Genomic DNA, 25,134 nt, shown 5'->3' with positions numbered 1-25,134 from the left:
GTTTAATTTCATATGATTCAGGTTTTTCAATGCTGCCATTTGAGTTTTTTTCTTCATGACACAATATTTTTTAACTCACTCATAAATTTAGTAAAGAGTCATTGAAAATCTATAATGGCCAGATAATAAATATACACTTGATAGTATATAAACAGTGATAAACAAACAGACATGTCCCTGACTGATTGGCATTTATTGATTAAATAATACAAATGTACAAATGACAATAGCTATGAAGGGAAAGAATTTAATGCTATGAGAGAATATATATGCTTCATTTTGCTAGCAAGACAAAATGGGTGCGTGAGTGGCAGGCCATGGAATTGCACTGTTAATCTCAGTGCTACTAATTGAGATTTGTGTGACCTTGGGCAGGTTTATTTAATCTAATCTTTCAGAATAGACTGATAGCCTAAAGTATTCAATAAAATTATGGAGAGGTACTTAATTCTCTTTTATAGTTATTAACCAAAACAATGGTTAGGGAAGGCTAGTATCTACTCCAGTATTCTGGCCTGGAGAATGCCAGGGACTGCCTAGGCCATAGGGTTGCAAAGAGTCAGACATGACTAAAAGACTTTCACTTTCACCAATACATTAATGTATTATTAGCCAAATATCCAAAGAAATAGTGCAGGGCAAGCATAAAAATGTTAACTAATTAAGATCTCCTTGTCTTGGCTTCCTAGTTCACTCACAAAGATGAACCTACTTAATTTAAACTAATATAAAATATTTAAAGAATTAAAGGATTACTTTTAACTGAGTAATTTATAAAATACAGTTAACCCTTGCACAGTGTAGGAGTTAGGGGTGTCAGCCTAGTGCAGTTGAAAAACTGGAACGGCAATCTCTGCCTCAAAAATAAAGGAACTAATAAATGACACATTGAAGGGAAAGAGGCTGAAGCAGTTTGGAGATATTAGCCATTTATACCCTAGTTTTTTGACTTTATATATTGTGATCTCTAATCAAACACAAATTGCATATAAGTCGATAACTGTAGTTCAGACCTGTGTTGTTCAAGGTCAACTGTGCCACAAAAAACAAAAAACAAAAAACTTTTGTATGTGGTTTAGAAAGTTGCTAGTAAAGATGAGGAAAACTATTCCACACTATGGTTTTCAGAAGCAAGGTATAACCAAATCAGAATGTATAGAAAAACTGACAAGTGCCTCAAGTGTCATCCCACATAAATAAATGTATGTAGGGATTTTAATTAAACATAAGTAAGCTCTGGATTTGTTTCATTCACTTTCTGCTTTAGTGACATTTCTTTGAAGTTGTATTTATAGCCTCCCCAACTTTTTCTCTTATGTATTTCTGCATATTGAAAGTGCTCAAGTGAAACAGTAGTACCGAGCCTGCTTTACCAACACTACTGTTGAAAAGAAGACATGTTCTTCAAAATGATTTTAGACACTATTTACATTCATGTACAAATTCATTTCAGTACTGGTCTTAGGATCAATGTATTAGTAACTACTAGAGAAGAAAATTGTCCCAAAAGGTATGATTATAGATATATTAGGACTCTTATTACCACCCATATAGCGTCCTTTCCTGCTCAAACATACCTGAAATTCATTAACAAAAGCACTTGTTCAGATTTCTTTTGTATTACAATTAAAATCTAAGTAGCATTAGTAAAGGTGAATATTCATGACATAGATTCACAGAAAGGCATAAATAATAAACAGCGAGAAAGTTCTTTATAGTAGATTTCAGTAGAACTAGCTTATCTTAAGGGCCCTTTTATCTGAAAGGGGAGAGAGTAACACAGGGAATTAAAAAGTTATAAAAATAGAAAGTGTTTGAAAAACATCAAAGACTGATATCAGTAAATAAAAATGGTTTTGTCAGAAAAAGACATGAAACACTGAGAAACAGTAAAGACCATTTTTAAATTATACATTTTCAATATAAAATGTATAAACGGTATATTGAAAATATAATATGTAAACAAAATAAATTGATTTAAACAGATAACTGACTAACTGATACAAACCATCTAATGACCATTAGACCAAATTAAAAACATATACAGCCAATTCTCAGTATTCACCATAGTTGAGTTCAACTAATTCACTAAAAACACCGAGTTAGCGAATATTGATTTGTAGCTCCTGGGGAAATACAGGGTTATGTTCTTGAGAGGTTCTGGTCACAAAATTTTTGTAAACAAATCAACATTTAGCCTTGCTTTATGTGTGTTTCTGTTCAAAGTTACCTTCGCAGATATTCCAATTCATTAACCCTGAACTCAGGACCAGCAGTGCTATAACACGTGCCTTAAAATCTAACACAAAGATTTTCTCCATGAGGCATATGGACAGTAGTGTTTGATGAAACTTTAAGCAGAGTAGTGCTTGATATAACTCATGGTGTGAGAGCATCATCCTGGCTGTTGTGTGGGTGTCAGGATATGTAAGGCAAAAGTAGAGATGTGAAGAACTCACCAAGTTACGAAGCAAGCGGCTGTGATCAGAGCAGTGGTGGCAAGAAAGTAAATGTAAAGTGATCATATGTATAGGATATCTTGAATACAAAGCAAATGGAATATGTTGATGAACTGGCCTTGGGGTTTAAGAGAAAGAGTGGAATTAGAAATATTCCTTGAGGAAATAGTGACATGGGGAGTCCTCAGTGGCTCAGTGGTAAAGTATCTACCTGCAATCAAGGAAATGTGGGGTCAATCCCTGGGTGAGAAAGATCCCCTGGAGAAGGAAACGGCAATCCACTCCAGTATTCTTGTCTAGGAAGTCCCAGGGACAGAGGAGTCCATGGGGTTGCAAAAGAGTTAAACATGACTTGGTGACTAAATGACAATAGCAAAAGAGTGACATGCAGAAACATTAAATACTGAAATAGGAAGATGATTGGGTTAGTGTGAGTAAGACTAAACAATCAAAGACGGTGTTAGTGTTAGTCAAAGATAAGAGACCTACTAGACAATCAAATATGTCCAGTGTATAAATAAAGGAGGAAAAACATAAGGAAATAAAGCAAAATGAAGAAAGGACAGGGAACTGGAGATAATAAATAAAATATACTATCAATTGAACTATTATATGACATGACCTTACTTCAGTTTCAAAGCGTAGTAACAACTTATTCATCCACTTAATCAAGAAGTGTATATTAAATGACTACCATGTGTCAAGCATGGTTCTAAGTGCCTGAGGTATAAATATTTCCTATTTGTCCTTACATTATCCTATTCTTGAAGAATGCAACTCTTACTATATTGGTATATCGAAACAAAAGAAGAAACAAAACCAAAAAACTGCAAACCAGCTAAGCCAGCAATTTCTGCATCTCAGTTTTAGATGCCTCAAATGAATGCATTTGCTAACATCACTTCTGTAATAGAATTTTATAAAACACTGGAGTATTGTTGGAAGACAGTTCTTCTCAATGTTTTCAATAGCTCAAAATACATGTAATGTGGTCATTAGATAATTTTTCAGCGAACCAGTTGTTTTGGTCTAAAACGTGGGTGAATCCTAAAAAATTTTAGTACTCTTTACAATAAAATGGCTATTTCAATAATGTCTTCAATCCAATAAAAATTTAAAATTTAAATGTGAATCAAATAATCTCAGAACCAAGGCTTCCAAAAATGCAAAGTGGTCAGGGGCATAAACATCTTGATCATAGGAGAAAAGAGAATTTTTTTCATGATTAAAAAGAAATGAAAATTAAAGGTACAAGCAAAGGGGTAGAGAAGAACCAAAAAATATATTACAGAGATTACAGGTGAGGGAACAACATTTCTGGGCTTTCAAGTGACTCCTATATTCCCCTGGGGTTCCTGCTTTGGGGACTGAGACACCTCACATCACCAATTCAGTGGCAAGTACATCTTGACAGTAAGTGGGGTTCTCGGGAGACTTCTGATCACTCGGACAGTAAGTAGTACCTTTGCTGCAGCTAAGTCGCTTCAGTTGTGTCCGACTCTGTGTGACCCCATAGACGGCAGCCCACCAGGCTCCCCCATCCCTGGGATTCTCCAGGCAAGAACACTGGAGTGCGTTGCCATTTCCTTCTCCAATTCATGAAAGTGAAAAGTGAAAGTGAAGTTGCTCAGTCCTATCTGACTTTCAGTGACCCCATGGACTGCAGCCTACCAGGCTCCTCCATCCATGGGATTTTCCAGGCAAGAGTACTGGAGTGGGGTGCCATTGCCTTCTCCAGTAGTACCTCTAATCAGTAAGAAATAATCTCCGATAATGGCATCTTGATCTCTTCCTGGACCTACTGCCAACACCTCATCACTCCTACCTACTCTGCTTTGGGCTCTCAATTTCTAGCCTGATTCTATAATTTAAGCATACTCAGGAGTTCCGAACAAATTCTCATGTCTCTTGGCTTCTCACCTCTTACTCAGTTCTCCCCATCACACAAAAATGACTCATTAGCTAGCATAGTAGTTTGGATGCGGATTTTGCTCCAGGATTCTGATTGGCCTTTGGTTTATTCTGTCCTCATCTAATAATGCAATTTTGGTGCTGGTTTCTTCCTCAATAAATATTTTTGATGCAGTAAAAATCTCCTAAGAATATTTAAATCCCTGTTTTTGATATAATCAATTTTCTGCATAATAATAAAAAAGGTGTAAAATGGATTTTCCCCCTAAAGACAACAAAAAAAGATGAGCTACCTTTAGCCTCCTTCCTAGTTTAGAGGAGAAATAAGAGTTTTTTTTTTTTTTTTTTAATGGACTCTTCAAGCATTCTTGTGAAACAAGCCTGGCCATTTTTCAAAAGAAAGTATTGTCAGTACTTCAAACATTTTAATTCAAAAGCACAGATAATGTAAGCTCACTTTAATCTTCTTGAAAATGTCTGCAATGAGAGGAACAAAGGAAAAAAAAAAGCTCTCTTGCTCTTGATGTTGCATTTTATAGGCAATCTTTCTCTTCTTCACCGATTCCATAGTTCTTGCTTCCTTAAATGCACTGTCATTTATGGAGGATGTGCCCCACAAAGGCTGCCTGAAGGACTTTACCTCAAAGGCCTGAAAGATCAGGCCGACGTAGCAGTCTTCTGACACTGCTATTTTCCACACACATTCCTTCATTGGCCTGTAGTCATCAGGATAATTAGGAGACTGAATCTGTCCTTCATTTTTATGTATCTCACCTCCACAGATAGCTGAGAAAAGCAAAAAAATAAATAAATAAACCTAGACATGCCATTTCATTTCCATTTTCTTCTAAGATAGCATTTTAGTTCAGTGCCTATAGCTGAACATATAAAGACCAGGTTATGAAAATCAAGGTTGGCTGGTCACCAATACTTTTATCAACCAAGTATTTCATTGATTAAAAACAAAACAAAACAAAACTAGCCACTTAGCTATAAATATTAGATAACAGTCAGCAAAGGAAAATAAGATTTTTTAACCACTGTTAATTCACACCTTTACAAAAACAAGCCTCTCTGTTAGACTTTAAAAACTTTTTGAGATTTCAAAATTTATTCTATGTGAGTTTGCTCTGTGATTCCCTGAATGGCTTCTTTAGGTTTTTTGACCTCAGTCAGTGGAAGAGCTCATCAGGAGAGAAGCCCCACAGCACTCCCTGGGCCCCTGCTGTGAGCAGGCCTCTTGCGCAACATCTGTGGCTCCACCCAAGCCAAACCCTTCATGACCACACAGCTAATCTCTGAAACAAATGCTCCTGTTCTCTTAAAAGTCTAAGAGAAGCACAGACTGTCTCTCTTGTAAACTGCCTAAATTTCTGTGCTGTCAGAGGCAGGAGCAAAAAGGGTCATCTCCACCCATGGTCTGACAAGAAGAAGCACAATGCCGGTTTACTCTTTTAGAGACCTTATAGAACAAAGCATCTGGTAAATTCTTCTTGAGTTCTGACTCTCTCGTTTAGACAAAGCAATCTCCAGAACTGTGCACAATTATTTTCTATGCAGTTTCCTTTAACAGGACATTTCTGCAGTATAGGCATAAAATACACACAAACTCAGTACAAAGAGAAGTGGAAATTTCTTCATAATATTTTATATTATTATGAAAAAACAATCAAAGTTTAAGAATCCTGTGCCATTTGATGTTATTGTTGTTTTCCACACATCTCTAATGAGTTATTTTTTCCCCACACATCCCTGATGAGAACATTTATATATTACCACATTACTGGTACCAGAAAACAGGTTATTTTTGCATTTAAACTTAATGAGTAGTTTTATTAAAATCATCCCATGGACATCATGATGCAGTTTAGAAAGTTTCATAATTAAAATAAAATTACAATACTATTCAAATGAAATTGAAAGTACATTTCTGTTAAGAGGTCTAAGGAAAAGCCATCTCTAAGCACAAAGTTACTTGCCTTCATAGACTGCTGCAAAGCCCTTTCCCACCCAATTGCTGCTGCTGCGAAACTCAATCCACATTCTGCTTTCGGTAGAGGTAAGAACTTCAGGCAATTTGTCTCCACAGAATCTACCTAAAAGAAATAAAAGAATAAAGACAGACTTCTAAGTATGACTTTATTTTCTAACTGGTTTTCATACTACCTACAAATTACATACATAAAACCAGATTTGGTTCCTATCACCATGCCTAGTAACTAGAGCCATAGCTATGAATCCTTAATATTTACTTAATAAAGGTGTATAAGTAAAACTATTTCTTCTTATTTATTTATAGAATATCGGAACGTATCGCCCTTAGATTAAATGATTGATACCACTACCACTATCTGTGGAATTAGGAAACAGGTAGCTCAGAACATCTATTTGTACATGATACATGAGGGTAGGGAATATTATTCCACAGAGAAGAGAAAAGACCTCAAGTGATCCTGAAAAAATACTTTAACTGTCAGTCTGGTCATTAGTTGGGAAGTGACAGCTCAAGTGTAGTTCTTTGTTTAGCCAAGTTCAGTGGCCATTTGTCACAGAAACCTCCAGGCTGCCTAAGGATCTTAATTACTACATACATTCCATCCCATCTATAAAGCTATAACACGTAGTGTAGTACGCAGAATGGCAAACAGTATTAGAAGACTTGAGTATGAGTTCTGATATTTTTCTGATTGTGTACCCAAAGGCAAGTATAATACTGAATGAATATAATAATATCTGTCATTCCTTCTTCCCTCCCTCAACCCTCTACAAATATTCATTGCTTACTGTATGTTTGCTATTGTGCTCAAAGGTTTCATATTAATGGTAAAAAGGTAAATATGATAATACACATGAAATAATTCTACAAATAATAATATATTGTCATTCATTTTTGTGTATCCTTGTTAATGATTTCATATATAGTTTTAGTATATGAAAAAAGTCAAAACACATTTATACTAACAGCTAGCAGGCAAAAAAGAAAAAAAAAATGTCTTCCTAAATGGTATTAGGGGCATGTATTAAAAACTTAGGGCCATGTAAAAGAGAGTAATGTCTCTTATACTGCAATGTGTAGGAAAGGGAGGGGGAGAAGGATAAATTAGGAGTATGAGATTAACAGATGTGGATGCATGCTAAATTGCTTCAGTTGTGTCCGACTCCTTGTGACCTTATGGACTGTAGCCTGCCAGGCTCCTCTGACCATGGAAATTCTCCAGGCGAGAATACTGGAGTGGGTTGCCATGCCCTCCTCCAGAGTATCTGTCCCATCCAGGGATCGAACCTGTGTCTCCTGCATTGAAGGCAGATTCTTTTCCACTGAGCCACTGGGGAAGCCCATGAGGCTAACAGATACACACTATTATAACATAAAATAGATAAACAACAAAGATTTACTGTATAGCACAGGGAACTATATTCAATATTTTGCAACAACCCATAATGGAACATAATCTGTAAAAATAATATATGTGTGTGTAGACAGATAGATAGCCAGATATGGGCTTCGCAGCTGGTGCTAGTGGTAAAGAATCTGCCTACCAATGCAGGAGATGTAAGAGATGCAGCTTCGAACCCTTGTTTGGGAAGATCCCCTGGAATAGGAAATGGCAACCTGCTCCAGAAAATGCCAGTGACAGAGGAGCCTGACAAGCTACAGTCCATGGGGGCTCAAAGAGTTGAACACAACTGAATGAGTTAGCATACATATATGTATATGGGCTTCCCTGGTGGCTCAGTGGTAAAGAGTCTGCCTCCAATACAGGAATTGGAGGAGATGCGGGTTTGATCCCTGGGTTGGGAAGATCCGCTGGAGGAGGAAATGGCAACTCACTCCAGTATCCTTGCCACTGGAGAAACCAATGGACAGAGGAGCCTGGTGGGCTGCAGTCCATGGGGTCACAAAGAGTCAGTCAAGCAACTTAGTGTGTGTGTATATATACATATGAATCACTTTGCTATACACCTGAAACTAATACAATACTGCAAATCAACTGTACTTCAATTTTATTTCAATTCTGAATAAAAGGAAACTGGAAGACAGAAACCTGACTAAAAGAAAAAACTGTAATTCATATGAATTGCCAGGGTGTCTGTTAAAATGCCAGAGAAGGCAATGGCACCCCACTCCAGTACTTCTGCCTGGAAAATCCCATGGACAGAGGAGCCTGGTAGGCTGCAGTCCATGGGGTCGTTGAGGGTCAGACACGACTGAGCGACTTCACTTTCACTTTTTACTTTCATGCATTGGAGAAGGAAATGGCAACCCACTCCAGTGTTCTTGCCTGGAGAATCCCAGGGACGAAGGAGCCTGGTGGGCTGCCGTCTATGGGGTCACACAGAGTCGGACACAACTGAAGTGACTTAGCAGCAGCAGCTGTTAAAATGCAGTCTGTTTCAGAAGGTGTGGAGTGGAACCTGCATTTCTACATTTCTAACACCCAAGTACTCTGGTCTGCCAGTGTGGTGGCTACACTCTGAGGAGTGAGGTGTCAGAGGAAATAGTGGGGAAGGCTTTCCATATGAACACTGTGGTCAGACTGAACCAGTGTATTAGGCTATTATACCCTGCAGTATGTAATGCTGATGTTGCTGTAAAAAAGTGTTCTCGGTATTTCAGCTTTAGATTTGATTTTTAAATATGAATTTAATGAAATGTTTTATTAGGCTCACACGTACATATCAATATATTATAAACAGCTTCATCTAGGCTAAGAAACTGGGGTTTCCCAGGTGGCCGTGTGGTAAAGAATCCACTGTTGCCCGTGCAGGTGACATGAGTTTGATCCCTGGATGGGGACGGTCTCTTGCAGAAGGAAATGGCAACCCGCTCCAGTATTCTTGCCCTGGAAATCCCATGGACAGAGGAGCCTGGCAGTGGGATCACAGAGTCAGAGAGGACTTTTTAACTAAAGAACAACAACTACTACAAGGCTAAGAAGCTAAATGTTCAAGACAAGGTTTTCCTCAACCTGTCATCGAATTAGTTCAAATCTTTATGTTTGCTTATTTTTAAGCATTTCTACAGATGTATTGGATCTACTAAGGCTGCTATCACTTTTAATACAAATATGTTAATTCAGCAGGTTTTAGATGTTAAGAAGAAAAGATCTGTAGGCACTCAAAAACAACTGAGCAAAGCTACTTCTAAAAATAGAAGAGAAAGTTACAATTTCAAAAAAAAAAAAAAAAATCAATAGAGTAGATACTCACATGCTCACAGCAGCTCTCACCTTTAGCTGAAACAGAGGGCAACAGAAAGTGCCTCATGTAAGTTAATGTGTGGTCTGTGGTTAAAGGTTGGTAGGATACTTTGATGTGCACCAAATTTGAGCTACAATTTATGACACAAACTACATACACACCTTCTAAGCCACAAAAACCTGAGAGGCAAAACTGTGATGTCTACAGTAAGAACCAACATTTTTGGTGCAGAAAGCCAGCAGTTGAATGTGTACCTAACACCTCATGCTCTACTGCCTTAGCAAAGAAAGAAAAACAAAACATATACACATATACACACAAACACACAATTTATCTGGTTTACCCATTAAAACTCTGATTTTAAAATTAAAAATATAGAATATGTGATGAGTATCCACTATAAGCTATTCTAAATCATCATGTTCAGATCCAAGCACCATCTCATAGTTGAAGCTGGTTTAAATTAATCTGTTGTCTATGTGTAAGTATTTTTGCTATGATTGAAAAAAGTATAATAAAAATTAAAATATTGGTCTCATGTACCTTAAACCCTAAGATGACTCTTGAAAGAACTGTCTCTGGATAAGACAGACTATATATATAGACACATAAAAAGCAAAATAAGAAAAAAAAATCTCTTACCAAGGAGAGGTGACTTCCTCCAGTACCCATCTCTTACTTCAATATAATCATACCAGCACAAACTACTTTTGTATAGGTCCATTGTAGTAAAATTTAAAACAATCTGCAAAATGGAAAAAAAGAATACACAAATTAAAAAGGATTATAATTTCATATGGCTAGGAACCCAGATTTACTGTGCAAACAGGCTAATAGCAAATTCTTTTTTTTCTTCCTATATTAGTATCCAATATTTTTTATTTAATAAAACCTAAAAAAAAATCCATTTTCCCAACTTAATGTCTAACAATTTAGAAGCCCAATGCCAATAAATAAACTATACATTTCAGCAATTAAACCAAACTTCTATAAAGTTAATTGAACAATTGTGAGATGAGAAATCTTTATTTAAACATTTTATTCTGAATTTTCTTAGATAAACATGACAACTATGAAAAGTTCTGATTTTGTTATGACTGTGTTTTAATAATTTATTTCAGACATCTATAATTATGTTAAAATAACCACCATGAGCCATATTCCAGGCATATAATATCATTGTGTACTTGAAATGTTTTAAATACAGCTTTAGAATTAAAATTTCTCCATATAACTATAATCAAAGACAGATGTCACTATGCTTCTCTAAATTCAAGAACATATATTCAAAGACCTTTTAAGTTAGAAGATCTTGTACATGACCTTTTATTTTGTACTTTGCTTTGAAATGCTACTTTTCAAGATAATTCAAGGATAACTTAAGGAAAGACAGTTTTCTTACTGCTTTATAAAAAGACTTTACTTTTCAGATAATTAACATTTTTTCAGTTGATTACACCAAAAAGTAGAGGAAAAATGACATAAGAAATGTATATACCTAATGAGGTAAAATTCACTTGAACAACACTTTTTACATTGAAAAACTCATTCTAACTCTATTCTGCTAATAATATCTAAGATGCTTAGGGTGTATAGTGAATGCATTTTTTACGCTAGAAATCAAAATGGACTTTGGCTAAAAGTAAAAAATTATGAATGTTTGAAATACTTCTAATATAAAAATATAGTTTGTAACTGCATAACCAGAATGTTTTTGTGACAATACAAAATCTGAATATAGGAAGACTCTTAAGCATATGAAAAAAATAATGAGTCTTGAATTCCTATTTGCAAAAGTACTACAATTTTTGTGTCAGAAAGCATATACTTCTTTCTTGGCACACTATTTAACAGAAAGGTAAGTACAAACTGTTTCAAGCAATCCTCAACTAATTTACTTCTTCCTATAATGAAGATGGAAACAGTGAGAGACTTTATTTTCTTGGCATCCAAAATCACTGCAGATGGTGATTGCAGCCATGAAATTGAAAGACATTTGCTCCTTGGAAGAAAAGGTATGACAAACCCTGACAGCATATTAAAAAACAGACATTAACTAGCTGTCAAAGGTCCGTCTAGTCAAAGCTATGGTTTTTCTAGTAGTCATGTATGAATGTGAGAGTTGGACCATAAAGAAAGCTGAGAGCCAAAGAAATGATGCTTTTGAACTGTGGTGTTGGAGAAGACTCTTGGGAGTCCCTTGGACTGCAAGGAGATCAAACCAGTCAGTCCTGAATATTCATTGGAAGGACTCACTCATTAAAAAAGACCCTGATCCTGGGATTTGATTAAGGTCATACTTGAATGGTGTAGTGGTTTCCCATACTTTCTTCAATTTAAGTCTGAATTTTGCAATAAGGAGTTCATAATCTGAGCCAGAGTCATCTCCTGGTCTTGTAATTAAATTGAAGAAAGCAGGGAAAACCTTACTACTTACATGAGGAGGCCTTATAAATAGCTGAGAAAAAAGAAGCTAAAGGCAAAGGAGAAAAGGAAAGATATACCCATTTGAATGCAGAATTCCAAAGAAGAGCAAGGAGAGATAAGAAAGCCTTCCTCACTGATCAATTGAAAGAAATGGAGGAAAACAATAGAATGGGAAAGACTAGAGATCTCTTCAAGATAATTAGAGATACCAAAGAAATGTTTCTTTACAAGATGGGCACAACAAAGGACAGAAAAGGTATGGACCTAAAGCAGAAGATATTAAGAAAAGGTGGCAAGAATACACAGAAGAACTGTACAAAAAAGATCTTCATGACCCAGATAATCATGATGGTGTGATCACTCACCTAGAGCCAGACATCCTAAAATGCAAAGTCAAGTGGGCCTCATGAAACATCACTACTAACAAAGCTAGTGGAGGTGATGGAATTCCAGTTGAGCTTTCAAAATCCTAAAAGATGATGCTGTGAAAGTGCTGCACTCAATATGCCAGTAAATTTGGAAAACCCAGCAGTGGTCACAGGACTGGAAAAGGTCAGTTTTCATTTCAATCCCAAAGAAAGGCAATGCCAAAAATGTTCAAACTACCACACAATTTCACACATATCACATGCTAGCCAAGTAATGCTCAATATTTTCCAAGCCAGGCTTCAACAGTATGTGAACCATGAACTTCCAGATGTTCAAGATGGATTTAGAAAAGGCAGAGGAACCAGAAATCAAATTGCTAACATCTGCTGGATCATCGAAAAAGCAAGAGAGTTCCAGAAAAACATCTACTTCTGCTTTATCGACTACACCAAAGCCTTTGACTGTGTGGATCACAAATTGTGGAGAATTCTTAAAGTGATGGGAATGCCAGACCACCTTACCTACCTCCTGAGAAATGTGTATTCAGGCTAAGAAGCAACAATTAGAACTGGACGTGAAACAACAGACTGGTTCCAAATTGGGAAGGGGTATGTCAAGGCTGTAAATTGTCACCCTGTTTATTTAACTTCTATGCAGAGTACATCATGTGAAATGCTGGGCTGGATGAATCACAACCTAGAATCAAGATTGCCAGGAGAAATATCAATAACCTCAGATATGCAGATGACACCACCCTTATGGCAGAAAGCGAAGAAGCACTAAAGAGCCTCTTGATGAAAGTGAAAGATGAGAGAGAGAAAGTAGGTTGAAAACTCAACATTCAGAAAACTAAAATCATGGCATCTAGTCCTATCACTTCATGGCAAATAGAAGAGGAAACAATGGAAACAGTGACATACGTTATTTTCTGGGGCTCCAAAATCACTGCAGATGGTGACTGCAGCCATGAAGTGAAAAGCCCTTGGATCTATGACTAACCTAGACAGCATATTGAAAAGCTGAGACATTTTGCTGACAAAGGTCTGTCTAGTCAAAGCTATGGTTTTTCCCGTACTTATGTATGGATGTGATAGTTGGACTATAAATAAAGCTGAGTGCCAAATAATTGATGCTTTTGAACTGTGGTGTTAGATGAGACTCTTGAAAGTCCCTTGGACTGCAAGGAGATCATACCAGTCAATCCTAAAGGAAACCAATCCTGAATATTCATTGGAAAGACTGATGCTGAAGCTGAAATTCCCAGTTTGGCCACCTGATGCGAAGAACTGTCTCTTTGGAAAAGACTTTAATGCTGGGAAAGACTGAAGGCAGTAGGGGGAGGTGACAATAGAGGATAAGATTGGATGGCATCACCGACTTGATGGACATGAGTTTGAGCAAGCTCCGGGAGTTGGTGATAGACAGGGAGGCCTGGCGTGCTGCTGACTGAACTGAACTGACTGAACTGATGCTTGGAAAGATTGAAGGCAGGAGGTGAAGGGGACAACAGAGGATTAGAAGGTTGGATGGCATCACCGACTCGATGGACATGATTTTGAGCAAGCTCTTGGAGTTGGTGATGGACAGGAAAGCCTTTTGTGCTGCAGTCCATGGGGTCACAAAGAGTCGGACATGACTGCACAACTGAACTGAACTGAGAATGAAGAAACAACATAAACATAAATATTTTTATGGTATTTTATATCTTTGGAGAAGGAAACATAACCCACTACAGTATTGTTGCCTGGAAAATCTCATGGACAGAGGAGCCTAGCAGGCTACAGTCCATGGAGTTGCAAGAGTCGGAGATGAATTAGCAACTAAAGAGACAGAGATTTTATATCTTAGCACCCCAATGATTATTGATGAAATTGTATGTCACAGTTGGTTTTAATTGCCAAATAAATAATCATTTCACAGTGGTAGAAAGTAAGAATTTGTCTAACTATAATGAAAATCGATTGCACCTTACAGTGGTATTAACATTTTACCATTAAATTCAACATTTATCAGTTTTTTTGAACATGTACTTTCTTGATTCCAAGTAGCGAAATCTATCAAGGGTGTGAAAATAGAGACATGATGTTGTTTAAATATAATAGAGTAGGCATGGCATAATTTGGTGTGTTTTAATAAAACTTTTCATTTATTTATTTCTATTTTAGTTATAGTTTTTCCTTTTCCTTTGTTTTTTTCTCTGATGTTATTATTCTAAATATTCTAAAAGAATATTTACAAGAATTTCCTAAATATCAAAGGACAAAAGACTTTTTTTCACTCTCTTTTTCAATAATTCTCAATACTTGATTACTAAAATGCATATTTTCCTGAAATATGTTTGTAATATGTTTGCTCTCCCAACTCTGAATACTAATTCAACATTAGGTTATTCTTAGGATTTAACTGGAAAATAATTCATGGTTTTCCCCCTTAACTTTGTATTTAAGTTTGTTACAAATGTGGAATAATACCACTTTCTGATACGAAGTTTCATTCTCCATTTGTATTCTCCCTATAACAATGAGCAGGTTTCAACTATAATTGATGAGAACTTATTCATTATAGTAGAGATGGAAAACTAGAATACAGATACAAATGGTAGATCTCAAGGTTCTTTTGTGGCTTCCCTCTGGGATATAAAGGAGAGTTTTATAATGGCATGCAAAGAGTTTCAACTTCCTCCTTGGTGAGGAAAAATTCAGCTAAATTGGAGAGATGTGTATGATCAGAATTTACTCAAAATTGAAACAATGTGGTTGGATTGCTTACGATAGTTAATTTTTGAAGCCTGCAACACACACACACACACTGTTGGAAGGGGGGCTAACTCTAAACAGAACAGTTTCCTATCTTGTTTTTAGTCTTCTATTTTAAACTCCAAGTACTGTGAAGGAACAAAACTGGCCTACTTAAATGTAAAGCACAGAGTCCTTTAGAAGCAGAAAATGTAATAATGACAAGTTTTCTAAAGTCAAATCTTAGGGTTCTGATGCAGAAGTAAAACACTGGCCTTTGACTATGGTTACTAGCAGAAGCTATACTTGAATTACAAATCAAAAACACTTGAAAAATATTTGAGTGTTTTAAATTGTGCTATTTTATATAAATATGTTGCATCTTTTTTCAAACAATGATGAAATAAAAACTACCTAGCACAATTACATATATGTTTTATATGTATCTAGTTACCATTTATAATTTATAATTAATCATAGTTCCCTTGGAACGTGGGATTGAGGGAAATACAGGGGACAATTCTAAGATTTCCTGTGATCTATTTGGAGTCTTAGTTGGTATTCTACAAAGTTAAATGGATTCAACTGCTGTGGAGTTTGCTTATTAAGACTTTGTTTTACAGTCTTAGAGAGTGAACTGTCTTGAAGAAAGGCAGATCAACAGTCAAGGGACCAGATGTCTGGAAGTCTCTAGAGAAAGATATAATCAGTGAACTGTTGTCAGCACAATTAAGATATTATTGACTACCTAAACAAATTCCATAAGCAGCATAAAAAGACCAATCAAAAAAAGATTTATACTTTATAGTGCTGAGGATGCTCCCCATTTTCAGCACTATAGAAATCTTGTCAATTAGACTATTATTAAATAGTTCTTTATAAAGAAACATTAGAATCAAAGCAGTAAAATAAAATTGATTTCTGGGCTCCATCCAAAAACAGCTTGGACAAGTCTAATAAACTCTCTAGGGGAGATAACTGTTTTCTACTCAGATATGAGACTAGGGGCAAAAGCAGTAAACTATACCCATGGGCCAAATCCAGCTTGCAGCCAGTTTTTGTAAAAAAAATTTTGTTGTACACATTGTTTATGACTGCTTTTATATAATAGTAGAATTAAGTATTTCAACAAACTGTATAGCTGACAAAGCAAAAATATCATTTTTTACTGTATGTACTCTCTAAAAGATTAACCAAATTCTGAAATAATTAATAATTAAGGTTTTGTTCAGAGCTGAACTATATCATACTAAAGGGAAAATTTACATTTATTTTTATACTAGAAGTTGTTTGCAACTGGGATTCATAAAGCTGAGGTTCAAATTCTAGGTTCTCATTTTGCTAGTTTACTTAAGCTTTCTGAGTTTGAATGAATTCTTGTTATAAAATGGAGATCATCATATAAGACTGATCTCAGCAGAATTAAATCAGAAAAATTTAATTAAATAATGTGTAGAAAAACACTAAGGTAATCTAAATACGTTGTTAAGATTCTCACAGATTATTATTTTCATGGCACATATTTGAACATCTCTCACAATATAACTCCTAAACAGTTCAGTTCAGTTGGTTCAATTGCTCAGTCGTGTCCAACTCTCTGTAGTCGCCATGGACTGTAGCATGCCAGGCCTCCCTGTCTATCACCAACTCCTGGAGTTTAACCAAACACTTACTAAATAAATAAAAGTATTAGGAAACAGTTAGGAAATAAATAAAAACATTAATCTAATTTACCTAATTCAATTATGCTGGAAGACATAAAAACATTAATTTTAAAGTTTTGCAGGAAACTCTACATCTTAAAGTAAGGGATTCTTAATCTAAAATCTAAAGAAGAATAGATAGGAGAATTTGAGGCCTTGGTTTAAGCCCCTGTTTTACAACAAACTAGTTGTATAACTCAGGCAGATGCTAATTCCATCAGGGATTCATTATATGACAGGTGAAAACCAGGAACTGGATTAGGCTATGAAAATAATTTTTTGCTTAAATGTATATGATAATATATATACATTTTGACATTATGATTTGTCATCACCAGCTGTTCATCAGAACATTTATTATACTTGCCTTTCCTTAATCCCCACTCCACCCCTGTACCTAATCAGTTGCCAATTTCTATAGATACTCTGCAATGCATTTGAAAATATTCTCCTACTTCTTTATCACTGTCAGTGCTCTCCATGCTTCTGTGAGTTAATCAATAGCTTCATAAGATATGTTTTGTTTTTCAGCTGTGCTCTTTTGCAATTTATCCTGTACTCTATTACCATTTTAATCCAGGTAAAGTTGAGTTCCCATCATGGTACTGGTGTTGGTGTTTGCATCCAGCCTTACAAATTTTTAAGCCTGGGCTCAAAGTTCTAGGTCATAATCTACTTTTGCTACCTCACTTTCACTATCTCAGAATCTTCATTCCACTCACCCCTGACTCTTGCTATTGGGTCCTGCCAAAGTACCCTGATTTGAGTATTCCTTTATTCAAGGTATACTTAATTCTACTTGGGATTCTGCTTCCCACTTTCCTATTTCTGGAAACTCTTCAAATCTCTCAAACTCTGAATTAAATAATATCCTCTCTTCAGTTGTGTCTGGATCTTCCAACAAGTTTTATCCCTGCAAATCCATGACAAGTTGAGTCTTGCTTTCCTTGGTTAGATTTTAGTTTGCCTATTAAGTTACTAGGCCTTTTTCTTGCTCTATGTTTATAAGATTCTTGATGGCAAAGATTTCTTTCACAAGCCAGAAGATGCATTTATTTTAATAAGATCAAAGATTTTTTCTATACCTAATAATTGCTAAATTTAAGCATTAGCCTTTGGCAATATAAATTTTATATTGTAAATTGACCATATATGTGTAAATCATTAGATTCTGTAAAGAGAGAGTTCTGCAAAATGAGAAGTCAAATGATAGTTTTTAAATAGGCTATACAGGGAAAGAAAAAAAAATTAACTCTAGTTAAGACAAAAGCAATATGCCCTTGTTGAAATGTCAATTGGTTCTAAGGGATGAAAGAATTGATGCTGTGTGTTTCTGTCAGCTCAATATAACTATGTTCCCAGAGGCACATTCTGGGCTACCTCTAGTATTTCCTGTACAGCATCAAGGACAGCCTGGGATTGGATAGGAACTTCTCAGGGGCTATCCAGGTGGCACTAGTAGTAAAGAATCTGCCTGCCAATACAGGAGATGTGGTTAGGTCCCTGGGTCAGAAAGATTCCCTGGAGTAGGAAATGGCAACCCACTCCAGTATTCTTGCCTGGGAAATTCCATGGACAGAGGAGCCTGGTAGGCTATAGTCCATGGGGTCATAAAAGAGTCAGACATGACTGAGTATACACACATGCACATCTTATCTCAGGAGGCTCAGCCCTAGCAAGACATATATGTACATCAACAATCTTATTAGTTTTTACTATGGAAAATAAACATAAAACTTAACATTTTAACTCATTTAAGTATACAGTTCTGTGGCATTAAGTACATTATTCACATTTTTGTGTAACAAAATTCTTATATAAAAATATTTCCCCTGCATATAATAATATATATTTATTGCAGAAATGAAAGGAAGAAGAAATAAAAACCTATCTATAAAACCAACAGGGAGAAATAAGCATTGTGTCAGTATATACTCATCTATAATTTTGTCTCTAATATATATAATTAAAAATAACATATTTTTAAACTGTATACTGAAAACTATAAGACACTGATGAACTAAATTAAAGATGACACAAACAGATGGAGAGATATTCCATATTCATGGGTTGGAAGTATCAGTACTGTGAAAATGCTACCAAATGCAACCTACAGATTCAAAGCAATCCCTATCAAATTATCAATGGCATTTTTCACAGAACTAGAACAAATAATTTCACAATTCATATAGAAATGCAAAAGACCCTGAATAGTCAAAGCAATCTTGAGAAAGAAGAATTTAGCTGGAGGAATCAACTTTCTTGACTTCAGACAATACAACAAAGCTACAGTCATCAAGACAGTAACAGTTCAATTCAGTTTAGTCGTTCAGTCGTGTCCAGCTCTTTGCAACCCCATGAATTGCAGCACGACAGGCCTCCCTGTCCATCACCAACTCCTGGAGTTCACTCAAACTCACGTCCATCAAGTCGGTGATGCCGTCCAGCCATCTCATCCTCTGTCATCCCCTTTCCTCCTGCCCACAATCCCTCCCAGCATCAGAGTCTTTTCCAATGAGTCAACTCTTCACATGAGGTGGCCAAAGTATTGGAGTTTCAGCATCATTCCTTCCAAAGAACACCCAGGGCTGATCTCCTTCAGAATGGACTGGTTGGATCTCCTTGCAGTCCAAGGGACTCTCAAGAGTCTTCTCCAACACCAGAGTTGAAAAGCATCAATTTTCGGAGCTTAGCTTTCTTCACAGTCCAACTCTCACATCAATACATGACTACTGGAAAAACCATAGCCTTGACTAGACGGACCTTTGTTGGCAAAGTAATGTTCGCTTTTCAATATGCTATTAGGTTGGTCATAACTTTCCTTCCAAAGAGTAAGCATCTTTTAATTTCATGGCTGCAGTCACCATCTGCAGGGATTTTGGAGCCCAGAAAAATAAAGTCTGACACTGTTTCCACTGTTTCCCCATCTATTTCCCATGAAATAGATGGGGACCAGGTGCCATGATCTTCGTTTTCTGAATGTTGAGCTTTAAGCCAACTTTTTCACTCTCCACTTTCACTTTCATCAAGAGACTTTTTAGTTCCGCTTCACTTTCTGCCAAAAGAGTGGTGTCATCTGCATATCTGAGGTGATTGATATTTCTCCCGGCAATCTTGATTCCAGCTTGTGCTTCTTCCAGCCCAGCATTTCTCATGATGTACTCTGCATATAATGTAAATAAGCAGGGTGACAATATACAGCCTTGATGTACTCCTTTTCCTATTTGGAGCCAGTCTGTTGTTCCATGTTCACTTCTAACTGTTGCTTCCTGACCTGCATATAGGTTTCTCAAGAGGCAGGTCAGGTGGTCTGGTATTCCCATCTCTTGAAGACTTTTCCACAGTTTACTGTGATCCACATAGTTAAAGTCTTTGGCATAGTCAATAAAGCAGAAATAGATGTTTTTTTGGAACTCTTCCTTTTTTGATGATCCAGCGGATGTTGGCAATTTGATCTCTGGTTCCTCTGCCTTTTCTAAAACCAGCTTGAACATCTGGAATTTCACAGTTCACATATTGCTGAAGCCTGACTTGGAGAATTTTGAGCATTACTTTACTAGCATGTGAGATGAGTGCAATTGTGTGGTAGTTTGAGCATTCTTTGGCATTGCCTTTCTTTGGGATTGTAATGAAAACTGACCTTGTCGGGTCCTGTGGCCACTGCTGAGTTTTCCAAATTTTCTGGCATATTGCGTGCAGCACTTTCACAGCATCATCTTTCAGGATTTGAAAGCTCATCTGGAATTCCATCACTAGCTTTGTTCATAGTGATGCTTTCTAAGGCTCACTTGACTTCACATTCCAGGATGTCTGGTTCTAGGTGCATGAACACACCGTTGTGATTATCTTGGTCGTGAAGATCTTTTTTGTACAGTTCTTCTGTGTATTCCTGCCACCTCTTCTTAACATCTGCTTCTGTCCTTTATCAAGCCCATCTTTGCATGAAATGTTCCCTTGGTATCTCTAATTTTCTTGAAGAGATCTCTAGTCTTTCCCATTCTGTTGTTTTCCTCTATTTCTTTGTATTGATCGCTCAGGAAGGCTTTCTTATCTCCTCTTGCTATTCTTTGGAACTCTGCACTCACATGCTTATACCTTTCCTTTTCTCTTTTGCTTTTCACTTCTCTTCTTTTCACAGCTATTTGTAAGGCCTCCCCAGACAGCCATTTTGCTTTTTTGAATTTCTTTTCCATGGGGATGGTCTTGATCCTGGTCCCCTGTACAATGTCACAAACCTCTGTCCATACTTCATCAGGCACTCTCTATCAGATCTAGTCCCTTAAATATATTTCTCACTTCCACTGTATAATCATAAGGGATTTGATTTAGGTCATACCTGAATGCTCTAGTGGTTTTCCCTACTTCAATTTCAGTCTGAATTTGGCAATAAGGAGTTCATGATTTGAGCCACAGTCAGCTCCCAGTCTTGTTTTTGCTGACTGTATAGAGCTTATCCATCTTTGGCTACAAAGAATATAATCAATCTGATTTCGGTGTTGATCATCTGGTGGTGTCCATATGTAGTCTTCTTTTGTCTTGTTGGAAGAGGGTGTTTGCTATGAGCAGTGCGTTCTCTTGGCAAAATTCTATTAGCCTTTGCCCTGTTTCATTCCATACTCAAAGGCCAAATTTGCCTGGTACTCCAGGTGTTTCTTGACTTCCAACTTTTTCATTCCAGTACCCTATAATTAAAAGGACATCTTTTTTGGGTGTTAGTTCTAAAAGGTCTTGTAGATCTTCATAGAACCATTCAGCTTCTTCAGCATTACTGGTTGGGGCATAGACTTGGACTACTGTGGTATTGAATGGTTTGCCTTGGAAATGAATAGAGATCATTCTGTCGTTTTTGAGATTGCATCCAAGAACTGCTTTCGGACTTTTTTGTTGACCATGTTGGCTACTCCATTTCTTCTATGGGATTCCTGCCCACAGTAGTAGATAAAATGGTCATCTGAGTTAAATTCATCCATTCCAGTCCATTTAGCTCACTGATTCCTAGAATGTCGACCTTCACTCTTGCCATCTCCTGTTTGACCACTTCCAATTTGCCTTGATTCATGGACCTAGCATTCAAGGTTCGTATGCAATATTGGTCTTTACAGCATCAGATCTTGCTTCTATCACCAGTCACATCCACAAATGAGTACTGTTTTTGCTTTGGCTCCTTCCCTTCATTCTTTCGGGAGTTATTTCTCCACTGATCTCCAGTAGCATATTGGGCACCTACCGACCTGGGGAGTTCCTCTTTCAGTATCCTATCATTTGGCCTTTTAATACTGTTCATGGTGTTCTCAAGGCAAGAATACTGTAGTGGTTTGCCATTCCCTTCTCCAGTGGACCACATTCCGTCAGACCTCTCCACCATGCCTGCCCATTTTGGGTGGCCCCACAGGGCATGGCTTAGTTTCATTGAGTTAGACAAGGCTGTGATCCTAGTGTGATTAGATTGACTAGTTTTCTGTGATTATGGTTTCAAGACAGTATGGTACTGGCAAAAAAAATTCCAGAAATATAGACCAATGAACAAGATAGAAAGCCCAGAGATAAACCCACACACCTACAGGAGGAGCATGGTAGACTGCAGTCCCTGGGGTCATGAAGAGTTGGACACGCCTGAGCAACTTCACTTTAACTTTTCACTTTTCACTTTTCACTTTCATGCATTGGAGAAGGAAATGGCAACCCACTCCAGTGTTCTTGCCTGGAGAATCCCAGGGACAGGGGAGCCTGGTGGGCTGCCGTCTTTGGGGTCGCACAGAGTCGGATACGACTGAAGCAACTTAGCAGCAGCAGCAGCGTAGGTACCTTATTTTTGAAAAAGGTAGCAAAAATATACAATGGGGCAAAGATAGCCTCTGCAATAGTGGTGCTGGAAAAACTGGATAGCAACCTGTAAAAGAATGAAATTAGAGCATTTTCTAACACCATTCACAAAGATAAACTCAAAATGGGCTAAAGATTTAAAAGATCAGAAAGTATAAAACTCAGAGGAAAATATAGGCAGAAGACTATGACATAAATCACAGCAAGATCCTCTCTGACTCACCTCCTAGAGTAACTGAAATAAGAACAAAAATAAACAAATGAAACCTAAGCAAACTTAAAAGCTTTTGCACAGCAAAGGAAACTTAAAAAAAAAAAAAAAAAAAAGTAGAAAAACACTGAGGAAACCAGAAGGAAAAGAGACAGGTGTACCCCAATGTTCATCGCAGCACTGTTTATAATAGCCAAGACATGGAAGCAAACTAGATGTCCATCAGCAGATGAATGGATAAGAAAGCTGTGGTACATATACACAATGGAGTATTACTCAGCCATTAAAAAGATTCATTTGAATCAGTTCTAATGAGGTGGATGAAACTGGAGCCTATTATACAGAGTGAAGTAAGCCAGAAGGAAAAACACCAATACAGTATACTAATGCATATATATGGAATTTAGAAAGATGATAACAATAACCCTGTGTATGAGACAGCAAAAGAGACACTGATGTATGGAACAATCTTATGGACTCTGTGGGAGAGGGAGAGGGTGGGAAGATTTGGGAGAATGGCATTGAAACATGTAAAATATCATGTATGAAACGAGAAACCAGTCCAGGTTCAATGCACGATACTGGATGCTTGGGGCTAGTGCACTGAGACGACCCAGAGGGATGGTATGGGGAGGGAGGAGGGAGGAGGGTTCAGGATGGGGAGCACATGTATACCTGTGATGGATTCATTTTGATATTTGGCAAAACTAATACAATTATGTAAAGTTTAAAAATAAAATAAAATTATTAAAAAAATAAATTAAAAAAAAAAAAGAAAAGAAAAAACAACCCTCAGATTGGGAGAAAATAATAGCAAATGAAACAACTGACAAAAGATTAATTTCAAAAATACACAAGTAGCCCATACAAGTCACTACCTGAGAAACAAATAACACAATCAAAAAGTGTGAAAAAGACCTAAACAGACATTTCTTCAAAGAAGATATACAGATGGCTAACAAACACATGAAAAGATGCTCAACATTGCTCATTATTAATCAAATCAAAACTAAAATCAGATATTGCCTCACACCTGTCAGAATGGCCATCATCAAAAAATCTACAAACATTAAATGCTGGAGAGGGTATGCAGAAAAGTAAATCCTCCTGCACTGTTGGTGGAAATGTAAATTGATACAGCTACTATGGAAGACAGTATGATGATTTCTTAAAAAGCTAGGACTAAAACCACTATATGATCCAGAAATCCCACTAATAGGCATATACCCCAAGGAAACCAAAATTGAAAAAGATGCATGTATCCCAATGTTCATTGTAGTACTATTCATAATAGCTAGGGCATGGAAACAATCTAGATGTCCACTGACAGATAAATGGATAAAGAAGCTGTGGTACATATATGCAATGGAATATTACTCAGCCAAAAAAAGGAATGCATTTAGGTCAGTTCTAATGAGGTAGATGAACCTAGAGGCTATTATACAGAGTGAAGTAAGTAAGAAAGAAAAACAAGTATCATATACTAATGCATATATACAGAATCTAGAAAGATGGTACTATGAAGTTATTTGCAGGGCAGCAAAGGAGACACAGACATAGAGAATAGATTTATGGACATGGTAGGGGGAGAAAGGAGAGGCTGGGATGCGTGGGGACAGTAACATGGAAATTTACATTACCATATGCAAAATACCAAAAGGAATAGCCAAAAGGAATTTGCTGTATGACTCAGGGAACTCAAACTGAGGCTCTGTAACAACCTAGAGGGGTGGGATGGGAAGGGTGATGGGACGGGGATTCAAGAGGGAAGGGACATATGCATATCTATGATTGATTCATGTTGATGTTGGCAGAAACCAACAAAATTCTGTAAAGTGATTATTCTTCATTTAAAAAATAAATAAATTAAAATTTTTTTAAATTAGATCTTTTCATGCCCATAATTTTTAACCTGTTATTAAATTTACCAATAATTTGAAAACATAACCCTTTAATTCAAGGAAATGAAGTCAATTAAAAAAAATAATGTTTGTAATAAGGGTGTCACAATATTTTAAAATAATAACTCTTGTTCATATTCAGAGAGATAAATTTAGTGACAGTCTTCTAATTTATACCATGTATTATTCCTTCCTCATAAAATAACTTGATAAGGAAATTATCAAATAAACATTTCACTTTTACATTGGCCAATATGTATTTTTTTGTAAAATAGAACATTTAGTCCTTAGAAACTCAATCACTGCTCTCTTTTGCTTTCAAATTTTATTTTGTTTTCAATCTTTCATTGTTGTAAGTAGCTATACCTGCACATAACCAGATAATTGCTATAG

At 36.6% G+C, this 25,134-nt stretch overlaps 1 protein-coding gene across 1 annotated transcript in view; it reads right to left on the bottom strand.

Annotated features, from left to right (window-relative positions):
- The window catches only part of TLL1 (tolloid like 1), a 339,971-nt gene that overhangs the window by 68,934 nt on the left and 245,903 nt on the right, over positions 1-25,134 (bottom strand). Inside the window, exons 10-12 of the mRNA XM_019978057.2 lie at positions 10,215-10,317; positions 6,350-6,466; positions 5,011-5,156 (exon numbers count right to left, since the gene is read on the bottom strand). Coding sequence (XP_019833616.2) covers positions 5,011-5,156; positions 6,350-6,466; positions 10,215-10,317 — 366 coding nt within the window. The remainder of the gene's footprint in view (positions 1-5,010; positions 5,157-6,349; positions 6,467-10,214; positions 10,318-25,134) is intronic.

This window comes from Bos indicus, chromosome 17 (assembly GCF_029378745.1).
Source record: "Bos indicus isolate NIAB-ARS_2022 breed Sahiwal x Tharparkar chromosome 17, NIAB-ARS_B.indTharparkar_mat_pri_1.0, whole genome shotgun sequence".
NCBI classification, from domain to species: Eukaryota; Metazoa; Chordata; class Mammalia; order Artiodactyla; family Bovidae; genus Bos; species Bos indicus.
This window is presented reverse-complemented; position numbering and strand designations above follow the sequence as displayed.